Below are 16,871 nucleotides of genomic sequence, written 5' to 3' on the forward strand. Positions count from 1 at the left end.
TTGCCTTGTTTTTAATGGTTTGTTCTGGCGTGAGTCTGAAATTTTTTCTGAGATTTTTCATTCTAATGGGTTGACTGGTGGTATAATTAAATTTGGTGATAGTACATGATGAACTTTGAAACAAATGCTACCACATTAATGTTAGAACATATGGATGATTGTTATCTGTTTGGATACCATATTTATCTCTTCCAGCTATCCTTTCTGATATATTTATCTGCGGCAGGATGCCTTCCTATGAAAATCGAACTGGATTATGTGGGCTACTGCTCTCAAATTTTCTGAATGTTCGTAAAACTCTTTTGCTGGGAAGATACCTCCATGTCTCCAAGTATTTGCTAAGGTACAATGTCTTAAATGAATTTATATTTAAGCTTGCTTTTGTTAGATGTATTGTTGTATTGTATATGTATGTGTGCATGTATATGTATGTATAGATGTATACTTATCATGTTCTATATGTAGACCCAAAGGGTCACTCATGTAATGTGTTCAAGGAATGTACATTTGTTCCACTCTCTCTTTCTTCTTCTAAGAGCTTTCGCTAAACTTACTTCAGTTTTACTGGATCATTTGTACAGACTCAACTTCTGGGGGAATTGTTTTTAAGATGAAGAGTCCATCAAGCCCGGTTCTACTGAGCAATGTAGGGTGTCTGTAGGGTGCCTTCTGTCAAGATTTCTTGACATTCTTCAATTTATTTATTTATTTGTTCAGTATACTCTGATTAACAGCCTTCATTTCCATCTATACATAACTCTGTGAAAATCAGAGCAGCCAATGAAACCTATGAATGTTCCAATGTGGCACCAAAGGCCAGATCAACCAAATTAGCTTCTGATTTTGGAAGTCACTACAGGTGCAGTTATTCTTATCTCTATGATCACTTGTCTTGTGTCTGCTATCAAAAGATGCAAAAGAAAGCACTCTAACATTGTCCTAATAAGAAAACAATTGAGTTCGAGGGATGAAATATCAACATCAGTCGGTTAGCACAATGGTCTTATTTCCTCCCTTATTAACTTATTTTGCAATATCGATGATGAAGAATAATGATTTTTTTTTATAATGCTTCAAACAGACAGTGAGTTCTTGAAAAGTGTTGAGGTTCAGCAATCCGGAACTTGAAGTTGCTTGTGAAGATTTAAGTACCATAATTGGGGTCTTCTACAGACAGTAAAGTCTACAAAGGCACAATGATGAATGGGCCCAAAATCGTTGTTTTGCCGCTTAGTATTTCAGAAATCAATGGATAATCTACTTCAAGCTTCAGTTTCAGAATGAGGTTTGTGCAAGAAAAGAATTTTTTTTTTTGAAAAGGTGGTTAAACCACTTCATTAAAAAGAAGAAAAACGATACAAAACACAAGAAAAGAAATTTTAGAGTTGATCATTGTGTGAGGAAACTCTTTATATTTAATTTAGGTTGCAGAATATGTAAGGTTAAATAATAAGAACACAGAAAAGTTGTCGGTGGCGCATTGCAGAGGAAGCAAACCATTGTCAAGGATGCTTGTTTTCCAATACACATCAAATGGAACACTATATGAGCATCTTTACTGTAAGTGTTCTGTTATGGTTGCTTATTGACTGATATCTTTATCATCTTAACAATATTAAGCATGAATCTTTGTCACAAAAAAAAAGGGTGTGAATTCATTATAGATGGTGAAGGATGCTAATTCTTTTGGCTAAGATGAATGAAAAATAGTTATTAGTATCGCTAGTAGACTAAAAATATTTGCACACTAAACCCCAGCATCCGTTCGCAATATCCTAGTTGAACTCTAGTTCTGTGTATCTTACTGAAGATTTTTTTTTCCAAAGGTGTGGAAATTATATTACTTGATGATACTTACTGAAGACTTTTTATCCAAAAGTTTCCTCTTATTTTCTACTTCTGTTTATGGAGTGAAATCTATTGTATCTATGTAGTTGTTTGATTTTGAGGGTGGAAAGCCATTGTTTTTGAAACCAGACATAAATGGTTCTATCACCAATGGTGGACTGTATAATGGGTTTATGGATTCCATAGAAAGATGACATATGGTTGTTCAGGGCAACACATTTGCTTTCAGAAATCTTTTACTAGAGCTAATCAGTGGAAGGCCCTTCATATTGCAGAGATAGAGGATGGCCTTTGGGTTGGGTGATAAATCTTTAATATATGATGGACATCTAAAATTGATTGCAGAAAATGTTGATTACTGACAGAAATAGTGCTTCATTTACTTATTGATCTTCAGTTTTTATGTGGCATTATTAAGAAGACAATATGTTGGGTGCCAATGCGATGCAAGGAACTCCACGGAGAGCTGAAGAAGTAGCAACCACATCAACCAACACCACCTTCATTTCAAAATCCTTCAGTTTGGAACGTTCTTCTCTTTCCCTCTGCCAACCTGAGTTCCCTCTGCCAACCTGAGTTCCCCCTGTTTGTCCGCTCCCCCTCTTGCTATGGCAAACGGGGGTCAGCCACCCCTCCCGCCTCACTCCAAATCGTGGGTCTCAAATCGCCTCCTCCCTTGACTCAAACCCTAGACAATTCCCCACTCCATAACGCCTGACTTTTTAAGCAAACTCAAATCCTCCACTTCTTGCTTTTGTCCGCTTTGGACAAAGATGCTATCAACAGTAGGCCGCTTGAAGTTCCAATATGCTCTCTACGGAAAAACTGCTGGGGAAATCTCCCCATTTGAGCAAGTCAAGTCGCTTTTTGGCTGAACAAATGGAGTCATGATTAGTGAGGTCTTTATCTCCGATCTTCCCAATGGTTTCTTACTGATAAGATGCTCTTCTGAGAAAGTGATGCAGAGTCTTCTTCTTGATGGGCCTTGGACCATAAATGGCATTATACTTCAACTATCTCCATGGAAACCCTTCTTTGAACCAAGCTTTGCTAAGCTTAATTCAGCGGCCATCTGGGTTCAGTTTCATAACTTGCCTGTTGAATGTTGGGACGGTGAAACTATTGATACTATAGGCAGTAATTTTGGAAACCTTATAAAAATTGATGAATTTACATCCTCATTGGCAAGATCCAAATATGCTCGTGTGTGCATCGAAATAGACTTATCGAAGCCTCTTTGCCGAGGTTTCTGGATCGGAGATGACGTTCATAGGGTGTTTGTTGTTGTGATGTACGAACGTTTACCAACATTTTGTTACAACTGTGGGCTCATTGGTCACGGTAGTAAGTCTTGCAACCGACCATCGTTGTCGGGGGCCGGTGAGTCTTCTTTGCCCTCTCGTGTTTTACGAGAGCCGGTAGAGAATACTCCCTTGGTCTCGCATGACGTTGATCAATGCATGGATCCTGCTGACCCTATTTTCGTTCCTGGAGAGGATGATAACCCGGGATCAGAGTTTGGACCTTGGCTTCTGGTCTCTCGTCGGCGTGGCCGAGCTCGAGGTCGTGGTGGTGGCGCCTGTCTCGTCTGTGCTCACGTGTCCTCGCGTTCCGCAGCCGGTCAGGAGATTGAAAATACCAAGTTTCGAGGCACTGCTTTGCACCGCTTACGTGGTGGATCCCGTGTCGCTAAGGGGCGGCGGTCTTCCACTATGCACGCATCCCATGATGGCACTTTATTTGGTGCCGTTACAAATTCTTCTGATCAAGATCCTGTGGTAAATCTAGCCGTTGATCCCAACATGGAGAACCCCACCATTCGCATCGAAAGTAACCCATCTGACCCTTCCCACTATCTTCCTGTCTTGCCTAATCCTGAAGTCCCTTTGCAGCACGTCTCTTCATTACAAAACTCCTTAACTATTAATGCTCAAGACAATTCACCGCCCTTCTCTCCCACTCAAAACGCTACCTTTCGTAACTCCCGAGAAGCCTTAAAGCTGATTAATCTTCCAAGAAATGTTTCCCTCCTCCCTATCTTGCGTACATCCGTCTCCGAAGTCTCTATTCATTCTCCTCCTCATAATCAATTGCATAACTCCCTTTGTAGCTCAAGTCTCCTCCTGCCCTTTGAATCAGTGATATGGAGGAGGATAGTGATGGTGGGGAGGGATCAACCGATGATGAGCGATGATGAAATGCCGATGATGGTGATGACGGTCCCGACTGACTCAACGACGCTCGGGTTCAAGATCGATCGGAGGTCAGACGGGAAGCCCTCATCAGGAAAGGATCAAACACTAATGAGATTTCACCTAAGAAGGGAAGGGTGGAACCAGAGGGTTCTGGTTTCTGTTGATTTGAGTCTTCACCTTAACCATTTTAGTTTCTGTCCTTTTTTCGAATTTGTTTTTATGAATACAGCTAAAATCCTTTTGTTGGAATTGTAGGGGTATCTCAGATCGGGATACTTCTTCTCGGCTCTTCCGGATCATCAGAAAGCTTAGCCTCTCTTGGTTTTGCCTTGTCTGAAACTCCTCGCTTAACTCGTTCTGAGTTGAGCTCTCTAAGAAAATTCCTAGGCTTTGGGAATGGGCGCCTATTCTTGCCGATGGTTATTCAGTGGTATCTTTTATCCTTTTGGAACTCAGACCATCGGTCAAGTCTCTCCTATCGCTGTTTCTTGTCGTGTTTTACATTTAGTGGTTTCCTCTTCATTTTCTAAAACTATTCTCATTTCGGTGGTTTATAACTCTTCTCGCTGTTCTTCTCAACGTTATCTCTGGCATGAACTTTCCAAGCTTTCTTCCCTTAGGTTTCCTTGGCTTATTCTGGGAGATTTTAACGCTATTCTCTCCAGAGATGAGCACATGGGAGGCCCCTTCACTAATTATAATCGTAAATCTTATTTTTTCAACGAATTTATTAATAGTAATAATCTCTTGGATCTTAAATATGTTGGTTCTGCTTTCACTTGGTGCAACAATCAACACGGCTCCGCTCGTCGTTGGGCCAGGCTGGACCGTTGTCTTGTTAATCTTGAGTGGAACGGTACCTTTAAATCCTATTCTCTAACTTATCTTGCTCGTTTTTTTTCGGATCACTCTCCTCTCTTTCTCTCAATTAATTTATCCTCTAATTTTAAAAAGAAAACTTTCCAGTTTAATAATTTTTGGGTTGATTATCTTGGTTGTCATAACTGTGTTCGTGAAGCTTGGGATTTTTATCCTCATGGTAATCCCATGCAGTGCTTACTCATTTTCTTTCCCGTACTCGCTCTAAGCTCATTTTTCCGTCTCGCTCGAGGGGTGAATAATTTGGATGCTATGATTTCTAAAGTTGAAGCGGATATTGGTTGTATGGAAATTTCGGATTTTGATCCTAATAATCAACCTGGTCTGATGTATCTTTATGCCAAGCTTGCTGCCTTGTAGCGCCAGAATAGCATTAAGTGGGCTCAGCGCGCTCGCTTACAGTGGATTTTGGATGGTGACAAGAATACTCATTTTTTCCACGCTATTTGTCATATTCGCTCTCACTCTAACTTTATTGCTCAGATTGAGTATAGCAATGGCAATGTCTTTTAGTGATTCTTCAGGGCATTAATCTTGCCTTCATGAATTTTTTTATCAAAAATCTTTTGGAGTCGAGTCTTATAACAATTCAGTCATACTTAATCGATGCTCTTCCTCCTCGATCTTCCTATGTCAGTCGATTCGACAAAACATTGCTCATTCGGATGTTACTTTTAGAGGAAGTTCACCGTTCTCTTTTTGATCTTCCTCAGGTAAGTCCCCTGGACCCGATGGTTTCAATGTTGAATTCTTTAAAATTTTTTGGAATGTGGTTGGCATATATCTCTTTGATGCTATTCAACATTTTTTTAAAACCTCTTGTATGCCTTCTTCTTGGGGTAGAACATATGTTGCTCTCATCCCTAAGATTGATAAGCCTAGGTTTGTTTCGGATTTTCGGCCTATTTCTTTGTGTAATGTTTGCTATAAGATCATTTCTAAACTTCTTGCCAACAGATTAAAAGCTGTTATTCATAAACTTGTTGGTTTTGAACAAGCGGGTTTTGTGCCAAATCGGTGTCCGATGGATAATATTATTGCTTTGCAAGAGGTTGCTCACTCGATTGAAAATGATAGTCATAGCCCCCCTAGGATGATAATAAAACTGGATATTGAAAAAGCATACGATACCCTCAATTGGAGTGCAATTCTTGCCATTCTTGCTAAAATGAATTTTCCTCCACTTTGGATTTCTTGGATTGCTTCCTGCCTTCGACCCCGCTCTTTTTCATTACTTGTTAACAGTGAGCGCCACTGCATTGGTTCTCTTCTTCTAGAGGAATTCGCTCGTGGAGATCCTATCTCACCATATTTATTCATCCTAGTGTCTCAAACTCTTACTTCAATGCTTAATTTTTAATCTTCAAAATAATATGATTCTCGGCTTTAATAGCAATTTGCAGATAATTTCAACCATCTCATGTTTGCTCGATGATTTGATCCTTATCACTCGTGCCTCTCATCAAAGTTGCTAGAAATATTCGAATTGTTTATATCATTACTCTAGAATTCCTGGGTCGGTGTCCCAATCTCTCTAAATCTCATGTTTATTTTCCATCTTGGTTTAATAAACATGTTTTTAACTAGAATCTGCTTCTATTCTGAATTTGAATCATGCTCAATTTCCTTTTAAGTATTTAGGAGTTTTCATTTCTCCTAGAAAAATGTCTTCCCGTACTTTTCAGCCTATGGTAGAAAAAATCAAGAGACGTGTTTCTAACTGGGATAAATTTCATCCGACTCCTAAGGGCTAAAGAGATATTGATAAGTTCTGTCCTTCTCTCTGTCCCAGTTTACACTTTGACTGTCTATCATATTCCAAATTTTATTCTATCTGAAATTTCCAAAGTGGTGCGTAAATTCTTTTGGAGTAGGAATGGCAATGGAACGGGCATCCATAATGTGAGTCGGAAAATTTTAATGGAAGGTAAGTCTGAGGGGGGCTTGGGTATCAAGAATTTGGTTCTTGCTAAGCATTCTCTTATGTCCAAAAAAATGTTTTTCAAATACTTAAACTCCCATGAGTGTTTGTGGGGTTGACATCTTACTTAATAAATATGGGAAAATTAATTTTTTGGCATGACCCTATCCCCGCTAAGTGCTCCCTGGTTTTTTTCGTGGTTTATGCAAATCATTGCTTTTCCTTAGACATTATCAGAAAATCAATTACGTTAATCCAGTGAATACTTTCTTTTATGGGATCCTTGGATATTTAATATTCGATCGCTTTGAAGCCCACATTTCTCAACATGGATATTGACTTGGACCATTTTAATTTTTCTGATCTTATCTCTGGCGATCAATGGGATTTATAGGGGTTACAATTACTCTTTGGTAATCATTTTGATTGGACTGATAAGAATTTTTTTCTTCGCTTGAGCATGATTCAAAACAATCATTGGGTTTGGTGGCCCTAATGCTACTACCCCTAAAATCTCATCTGCAGTTTATCATTTCTTGAATAATCAACATGGTGTTGATGATCATTGGGAGGGTTGGAAAATTGTGTGGATGATTCCAGTTGCTCCTAAAATTAAGCATTTTATTTGGCTTTGTTTTGAGAGGCCGTCTTTCCACTTATGCTTTTTTGCATAGCATTCACATTGGCCCTGACTCTCCTTGTGGTCTGTGTGGTCTTCATCGTGAGACCATAGATCACATGTTTGGTCAATGTAGATGTGCTTTGAATGTTTGGGATCATTTTAGTTCTTTTTTGAACACTGCTATTGTTTTCAATGATGGTTTTTCTTCTGGCAATTGGGTTTCTGAATTCAGCCATTCCCTACGGTTCTTGGCTTACATTGCGGCTGGTGCATGGCATTTGTGGCTTAGCCGGTGTAATGCTATTTTTAAAAATGTTCGCCCTCTAATTACCGCTCATTATTTCCAACTGCGTGGCCCATGTTGAAGAATTCTCCGTGCGCTTCTAAAGATCTTTTAAGGTGAAACTCATATTGAACAATTTCTCACTCGCCGACGGTGGATTCCTCTTCATTCATGCAATCACCAATCGTGATCTCCGTGTTTGTTCTTTCGGTTTCTTCTTTTACAAATTCTAATTTTGAGATCTCTCTTGCAGGATGTGGTTCTCAAAGAATTGGTCGGACAACATTTCGATGTCATACTTGCAACTGGGTTGCCCTTCATTCTCGCTTTGGAGATTCGGATTCCTGCTAACCATATTTTTCAAAGTGATCGAGCATGTCATTCAAGATCTTCTTCGAACCTCGGATTTCACTTCTTCCCGGAGATATCAACCTCGGATTAGCAACCCTGAAAATTCCTTTTTGGATCCAGTGCAGCTGCCCTCAAATCCATATAATACCTTTCTCTTGGGGCTCTCCTGCAGCCCAATCTTGTCGCTTTTGGCTTTCATCATCAACACCTCAACTGCTCTTATCCGGAAAAGAATTACCTTTTTGGATCATGAGATCATTCTTAAGCAAAGGGTTTTCATTCTAAGTTGTTCTATTTTTATGTTCTCTTTTATGTAGTGTTTGTATTTGATCTTTTTCTGGTTTGTGTTTTTTCTTTCTTTTGTTCTCTTTCTTTTTTAATAAATAGCTTCTCTGCTTGAGAGGTTCTTTAAAAGACAATATGTTGGCATTATCATCGGAAGATTATCGATGTTGTTGCATGCGATGGAGCATCTGAAAAAACCAGAGAAGATGAGCTAAATAGTACACACTCATTTGAAAAATGTCAAGCCTGATGATCACTCGGTAGTATGCAGTAAAATTTGTCTGAGAGGCCTTCAATGGAAATAATTACTGAAATGTTGGAGGATGGAATTAAGACCTCACCAGCTACTCTTTACAAGTATTCTCATCTGGCATGGGCTGAACTGGCCTTAACATCATGATAGATACTTTTTTTTTTTTTTCTTTCCCAAGCGCAAATGCAAGGTATGCACACTAGTTAGCTTATTCTTTAGCTTGTGCTTTGTTTCGGTTTTGGTGATTCATTTGCTGGGAAGCAAGTTCATGACCATGTGGTATATATTAAGAGATTTCTTGTTCTGTTTTACTATACTAATACAGTAATGATCAGTAAGCACTGTGATCATCATGATTTTTATAAAAAAGCAACAAAGGGGCATTTCCTAGTTCACATCATTCTCATTCTTATTATTGCAAGATCATTTGACTTTCACCCCAAACTGAGGCATGAGCTCGAACTTGAGATAACCATGATGCACAGATAATTTAAAACTACCCCATTGGTGTGCAAGGTCTATTCAAATCAATGCCGCATTCCTCTAGATAATAATTATAAAATAGTTTCAATCGTAATATATAACAACAATAATAAATTACACAAATAAAATGGACTTTTCTTCAAAAGTGTATAATAAAATATCTCCAAATGCACAATTAAACCTAATGTATTCATTAGATCTTTTCATAATAGCTCATAAATTTCAATTTACTTATACTAAACAAGTTTCCAGAGTTTTCATGCCTTGCAAGTACATCAAGTAGAAGCACCCATAAAAACAAGGCAGTATTTGACGACCGACGGCATGCACATAGAGTGTGAAAGCCCTAACATTGCAAGAACTCAAAACACATTTGCAGTATAATATCAACCACTGGAAGTAATGCTCCAATATCAATAAATAACTTTCATATCCTCATAAAACATAGCAAAATGTTATATCTTCAAATAACAACACATAATGATGTTCTACACTTATGATTTCAAACTTAGTAACAATTCAAATAACAAACTCATGGTTCAAATACAGAATGAACAAGGACTTATAACAAGAGCAACATAATATACTGACATCACTTTATTGATATACACTACTTAGGCCACCTGCCATGTTACTTGGACCTGAAAATTGAGAACAAATTCATAACCTTGACAACCCAATGAGCAATCAAATAAAAAAAAATTGAACCATGTAAAATTTTAATATAATATACGCACAAGCAATCTTAATCGAAATATATTTCCAAAAGAGATGAAAGCATAAATATATTGGTCAAGGGTGATAAGCATAAATATATTGGATTGAAGGAATTATGACTAATGCTTTCTTTTACTTTGATTGAATTAAGAAATTCAAATAGGTAGGCAAATGAAAGACAACCCTTACTGGAAAAAAATATTGTTCCTCCTTCCCTCTTTAACTAAACAGAACTTACACAATGTATCAGTTATGTGGTAATTATCTAGCACAACTATGTAAATCATTTTATAAAGCTTGGAATATAAATGTTATAGTCTCCAAAAATGGTTTTATGGTGTGTGCGATGACATACTAATAAAGGTAACAGTACTATAACATTAATTTTATATACTGAGTGTCATAAAATCAGATCATCCTACGCTATATAAATACATCTCAACAATAGATAAAGTAAAAGCTCAGGCCTAACCTTAGTTCCTTCTTGAGAAAGTTGACTTCAGCCTCTGAGAGTACACAACCATCTTCACATATATCCAATCATGCACTTTGTCAATGGATCGGAAATAAGCAATTCTTATGGTTTGCTTGATGATAATGGTACCGATGATCATCCAGAAGCCAGTTATGAATCCCATTGTAAGACCTATGTAAAGCCATAACATCTCTGTCCAATCTCCTTTTCCTTCTTCCTCATTTGTGACTTGGGAATAATGTGTGCCATTAGCACAATTCTGAAGAGGTGATCCACAGAGACCATGATTCGAATTATAGGCTGATGGATCGAAAGACTGAAGTTGAGTGCTTGATGGAATTTTTCCTGACAAACTGTTGTGCGACAGATTCAAATGACCCAAAAAGTTCAAAGTAGACATGCTCGAAGGAATTGTACCAAATAAATTATTTGTTGATAGATCAAGTGATTCAATTTGCTTCATGTCACCGATGCTTTCTGGTATTTTCCCAATGAGATGATTGCCAGAAAAGATTCAAGAAGTGCAACCCATGTAGTTTGGTCAGTTTTTCAGGCAACTCACAGGAAAGCTTATTGTTTGATAGGTCTATGCTTGTGGCTAATGATAGAACCTTGGAGTATTCCATTTGAAGACCCTTTGCACTTATTAAGACAGATTCTAAGTACACAAAGCTATTAAGAACATCATCATTGAAAAAGGGGAAAAAAGGTTCGGCAACACTCAAAATAGAGAACAAAGACCACCATTGAGTGTGGTTTTGTGACTACCATAGCTTTGAAATCTCCAAAAGAATGAGGAATGCAACCTGATAGGTTGTTCTGTGCAAGGTCCAAAATCTGAAGAGAGGAAAGTTTTGCTAATTGTGCTGGAATAATGCCATGGAATAAATTTGATCTCAAGCAAAGCACAATTAAAGATGAAAGGTTTTCTCCTATCCATATTGGTATGCTACCTGAGAGTTTGTTCTTACTAATGTCAAGAGTGACCAACTTTTTGGCCATTTTCAAGGACAAGGGGAGATCTCCAGAGAAGTCATTGTTTCTCAAATGTAAGGATCGGAGATTGGTCAAGGACACAAGGCCATTAGGAATTTTACCAATGAAATTATTGTCAGATAAATTAATAATTTCCAAAGCTGATGCTGAATTCCAGCAATTGGGAAGTCCTCCAGACATATCATTATTAGATATATCAAGCAATTTCAAGGTAGTAAGGTTACAAAAGAACGATGGAATACTGCCGTTGATATGATTAACAGACACAGAGAAAACTTGAATATAAGTAGCATTAGCAAAGTACGAAGGAATAGACCCAGAGAATGAGTTGTTGTTGAGATAGATAACAAGCAAAAAGGAGGGATCAAGCTCAGGTAATGGGCCTTCAAATCTGTTTGAACTCAAATCTATCCTATGGAAAGTGTAATTTTTCAAAGTTGGTAGCCTCCCCTCCATATTGTTATTTGATAGATTGAGAACATAGCCAAAAGAGGAACTTAGATATCCAAACCATGCAGGGATGTTGCCTGAAATTCCAGCATCTGATAAGCAAAGGTCACTCAATCCTGTCTGAGTTTTTATCCAAGTGGGAAAAACAGGGCCTACTTTGATAGAACACATTCTGATGACCAAGCATTCAAAAGGAGGCTTCCAATTCTCACTTACATTCAATTGCAATGAGTTGTAGGATAAGTCCAAAAATTGCAAGCTTACTAGACTAGCAAAATGAGATTCAGTTAAGACACCCATCAAAGAATTTGAAGAGAGATTCAATTTAATCATTTCAAATAATTTGCCTATGTTCTCTGGAACTGTTCCATTCAGCTTATTGTTTCCCAGATTCAATGTTTCTAGGCCCTTGTTGCATATAGACAATCCATCAACCAGGTCATCAATGCCTCCACTGATCATATTGCTAGTTAAATCCAAGGTTCGTAACTTGCATAAGTTCCCCATGCCTTTTGGCAATGTTCTGTTGATGTTGTTGTTGCATAAATCAAGCTCCAACAAGCTAGACAGCTTTCCTACATGTTCTGGTAATCCCCCCGTGATGCCATTGCCCTGCATGCTCAAATACTGCAATTGGCTAAGATTTCCAAAGCTCTCTGGTAACTTTCCACTTATTGCATTTTGAGACAAATCTAGATCTTGAAGGTGAACAAGATTTCCTATAGTTTCAGGCAATTTTCCGCTGACATAATTTTCAGCACCATTAAAATGCTGCAAAACTGTGAGATTACCAAAGGATTCGGGAATGGCTCCACTGATCATATTCTGTGATAAATCCAAATATTGCAGGTTTCTCAGGTCCCCAATGCTTGCAGGCATCAATCCCTGAATTTGGTTATTGGACAAATGAAACTCCACCAACTTCTGCAGCCTCCCGATGCCCTCTGACAACTTTCCAATCATATTATTAGACAAATCAAAGTACACTAAATTTGTAAGATTGCTCAGAGAATCTGGAATTCTTCCATTGAGTTCATTATATGACAAATCAAGGTTCTCCAAGCTACCAAGATTTCCCAAGGACTCTGGAATCACTCCACCAACATAGTTATTAAACAAACACAAGACTCTCAAGCTATTCAAGTTACCAACTGTGACTGGTAACTTGCCATACAGAAACACAACCAGAAAGATCAAGATGAACAAGGCTAGTGAGATTGAACAACCATTGAAGCAGGGTGATTTCCAGGAGATCATTGCCAGAGAGATCAAGCACACGAAGAGATGTGAAGTTGAGATAATGAGGCGGATTAGTAGTAGCATAAATGCCACCAACTTGAAGTTTAGCACTAGAAAGTTTCAACACACGTAGAGAGGAGAGCACACTGTTAATGTCATGAAGCCAACCATCCACTTTGAAAAGGTTCCCTCCGCTCAAGTCAAGGTAATGCAAAGAAGTCATTCTAGAGAGCCAGCGGAGGTCATTAGATTGTAGATTATAATTTGAGCTAAGATCAAGATAATGCAAGCATGATAGGTTTCCAAAGGTATGAGGAATGGCACCACTGAATCCGGCATTGGAGAGATTAAGGTATTCAAGGTTGGCAAAAGAGCCAATGAAGTCTGGGATGGGGGAGTCATTGAAGTTGTTCATGCTCAAATCCAAGTGCTTTAAATGATGAAGCTGAATGAGAGAAGAGTTCAACTTACTTGGTGGCATGAGAAAATAATAAGAGACATTAGAAGGGTGCTGTCGGAGATCAAGCTTGATGACATGGCGGGATTCATGGTTGCAGCTCACGCCTTGCCATTTGCAGCAGTCATGGCCAATCCAAGAAGAGAACAAGCTTTGGTCGTCGCTATGATTAATGCCTTCTTTGATGCTGAGAAGGGCTATCCTTTCAGTTTCAATGCAGCTAATTATACCATGGACATAACATGGAGGGAATGTTGAGAGAACAAAGATAAGAAACAAAACAAACAATGAGAGACAAGCCATCAGATTAAAGAGAGAAATTCTCAGAAACGTCTCTGGAGAAATGTCTGAATGGGATAGAAGAAACGCATGCACTATATAAGCAGATTTAAACAAAGTTTATTGCTTTGATTTAAATGTAAATGTTTTGGCTCAAGTAAAAGACTAAAAAGACAAAACATCTTTCACATGTTCAAAGAAGATGCGTTTGCTTTCTTAGGTCGGATGGGTTGGATTGATTTTGTTGATTTGACTGGAGCATAAAATCCCCAGGAAATTTTGTAGGCCATTTGTGATGGGAACAAGTGTTTATTAAATTAATAAATTAACAACCCTTTATCAATGAATTAAATGTCATTGTGTTATTTTAAATATATATATTATCATATTACAAAAATTAGTGAAAATCACAAACATTATTAAATTTTAACCACATGGACAATCACCATATAGCACAATATATTGTGACATGGCAATAGGGGCAAGTGCATGGTCAAAACCTTGCACCACGCAGCTATAATACTACTAATTCATCTATTGTTCTTATGGCCCAAAATTATTATTAGTATTGTTTAAATAGTAAGTAAACTTATTAGCTATATATGGTTCCTTGCAAATTTGATAAAGATTCCTTGCAAATCTTTCGGACGTTCGTGATGTGGTATTTATTTGTATTAATAAATGATAAACTACTGAAACTAATGCATCTCTATATCTTCTTGTCTTCTGACAAACTTTTAAATGAGGACACTTTATCGTCTATCATTAAGAAAAAAATTATAATATCCAAAAAAGACTCTTTATTATTTGTTCTAGAAAAAATTGATCCCTATCTCTAACATCCGTCAGGTTTCACATTAGGGAAGCTAACGTGCTTATTATCAAAATAATATTAAAATAATATTAAAAAGTAAAAATATTATTAAAAATTTGAAAATATTTGCCATAAAAAAATAATTTAGAAAAATGTGTAAAAGCAGTAATTTTTATGTTTATATTTATATTTATTTATTTTATTAAATGATTTCTCTAATTAAACAACAATGGGTTATATATACGACAAAAAATTATATTCTAATTTATTTATCAGTTCTAATTAGTTTATTATAATTAAGTTTTGATATTTATATAAATGATTTCTCTAATTAAACAACAATGGGTTATATATATTATTTATCAATTCTAATTTGTTCATAGCTATTCAATAAATAGATATGAAATTAATAAGATAAGGTTAAATGTTTATATAAATATCAAAACTTACTTATGATTCTAATGAACGCTATTTATCCATTTAAAAAAACTAATTATGATAAATAAATTAGAATATAATTTTTTTTATGGTATATAACCTATTGGTGTATAATTAGAGAAATCATTTAATAAAATATATAAATATAATTATAAACATAAAAAATACTCCTTCTAAATTGTGATTTACTTGATTTTTTTTGTAAGACAACCCACCGAAGAACCCTCAATTATATATTTTTTTAAACAAATTACCATCAATAAGACTTGATGGGGGAAAAATTAATTATCACCTATCATTTATTTAGTTAAACTTTTTAAAAAATAAATATATAAAAAAATCAAAGTTTATAATTTATTTACTTTATAAGTGTAAGCAACTATTATTATTATTATTATTATTATTATTATTATTATTATTATTATTATTATTATAATAATATTTATTTCATCTTTTAATTTAAAAAAAAAATAACAAACACCACAAGAAGCAATTTATAGTGGGATTAACTCTTATATAAAAGTTGGAAGCACTAGTAAAAGAAAAATCAACTAGTTATGATATTGGAAATCTCCAAGTCAATGATGGAGTTGATTATATTTATGATGATGACACGCATGATAAGCCTAGTTAATACCATTTCATTTTCAAGAAATTAGATGATATATGTTTAACGCGTCAAAGACACAAAGACCAGTATTACATGTTCACACTTCTTTTGTATATGCTGAAATCTTTTGTCCAAAACGTCAAGCTCTCAATCATGGAAAACTTGTGGACTTGAGTCAACCCACTTGATAAGTTGTGGGATTGGATGATTAATTAGTTGACTTAAGACAATCCACTTATTTTAGAATTTGACCGATGAACCAAACCAAATTAATTTGCCCAAACTCAGTTCTAGCTCGCCCTCACATTAGATCGGGTGATTTTTGCCCCATGTTGATTGGTGGCGCTAGAGCAATGAAGAAAGTTTCAAGTTGAAAGTGAAGTAAAAAAAAATAATAATAATATAGTAATTTAATATAAATGTAATTAAATTATAAAATAATTGGATTAAATATGAATACCTTTCAAAGTTAGGAATGTATTAGGTATTGGGGAAAAATATCAAAGGACTATTAGAATGTTAGATTTGAATTTAATAAAGAGAGTTTTAGTTAATTGGGACCTAAAATTACAAAAATAATTAATGAGACTTAATTAATTAAAAATCAATTATCACTATTTATTTATTTAGTTTAATTTCAAAAGATAGTAAATGCTTTAAAAATACATAAAACTAGGCAAATTTCTCTGCTTCTCATCGGAGTTTTTAAAATTTTAAGTGAGGTTCTGTGGCAATATCATATATAAAAATGATATAATTAAGGTAGAATACCCTAATTGATCCCTGTATTATTTTAAATGTGCCCTTTTAGTCCCTCTTGTTTTATTTGTCCTTGGATGGTCCTTTCATTATTTCAATGGGTAAAATCAGGGGGTGTTGGTTTGAGTGGATTTGAAAGTCAAAGGATTTGAAAATCCTTGGATTTGAGAAATCCTTTATTTGTTTCAAAGGATTTGAATTTACTTTGTATTTCCGAATCCAAAAGTCATGGGATTATGGAATTCGGCCAAAATGACCGAATTCCAAAATCCCATCCAATGAATCCCTCACATGCAAGTATATATTAATTATATTAATTACTTATAATATTTAAAATTTGAATTCATATTTATTATATTAATTACTCATAATATTAATTACACTATAATTATATTTTATAAAATATTAAATATAATATAATTATAGTGTAATTAATATTAGTAATATAATATATAATTGATATATTATATTATATTAACTATTTTAATAAATTATTAATAAATTGTATTTATTATAA

The 16,871-nt window shown here is 35.8% G+C and overlaps 1 protein-coding gene and 1 long non-coding RNA gene across 2 annotated transcripts; both read right to left on the minus strand.

Moving 5' to 3' along the window:
* Positions 1 to 9,533: 9,533 nt before the first annotated feature.
* On the minus strand, positions 9,534 to 10,816 carry LOC120280020. The gene is made up of 2 exons (XR_005542237.1): positions 10,310 to 10,816; positions 9,534 to 9,761 (listed from the first exon to the last, which is right to left on the minus strand). It is a non-coding gene; the product is annotated as an uncharacterized LOC120280020 (long non-coding RNA).
* Positions 10,817 to 10,999: 183 nt separating this feature from the next.
* On the minus strand, positions 11,000 to 13,845 carry LOC120274410 (receptor-like protein EIX1). The gene is made up of 2 exons (XM_039280959.1): positions 13,469 to 13,845; positions 11,000 to 12,709 (listed from the first exon to the last, which is right to left on the minus strand). Exons 1-2 carry the CDS (start codon positions 13,544 to 13,546, stop codon positions 11,000 to 11,002), a joined length of 1,788 nt encoding a protein of 595 aa, XP_039136893.1. The 5' UTR covers positions 13,547 to 13,845.
* Positions 13,846 to 16,871: the final 3,026 nt, after the last annotated feature.

The sequence above is a fragment of the Dioscorea cayenensis genome, chromosome 2 (assembly GCF_009730915.1).
Source record: "Dioscorea cayenensis subsp. rotundata cultivar TDr96_F1 chromosome 2, TDr96_F1_v2_PseudoChromosome.rev07_lg8_w22 25.fasta, whole genome shotgun sequence".
NCBI classification, from domain to species: Eukaryota; Viridiplantae; Streptophyta; class Magnoliopsida; order Dioscoreales; family Dioscoreaceae; genus Dioscorea; species Dioscorea cayenensis.

What these genes read in the sequence shown, in the direction of transcription:
- LOC120274410 (XM_039280959.1), bottom strand. Translation starts at nt 13,546, where the DNA reads ATGAATCCCGCCATGTCATCAAGCTTGATCTCCGACAGCACCCTTCTA. An exon ending in TTATTTTCTCATGCCACCAA is followed by an intron (nt 12,710 to 13,468) that starts GTAAGTTGAACT and finishes ATGATTGGAAAG; the next exon opens with TTGTCAGAGGGCATCGGGAG.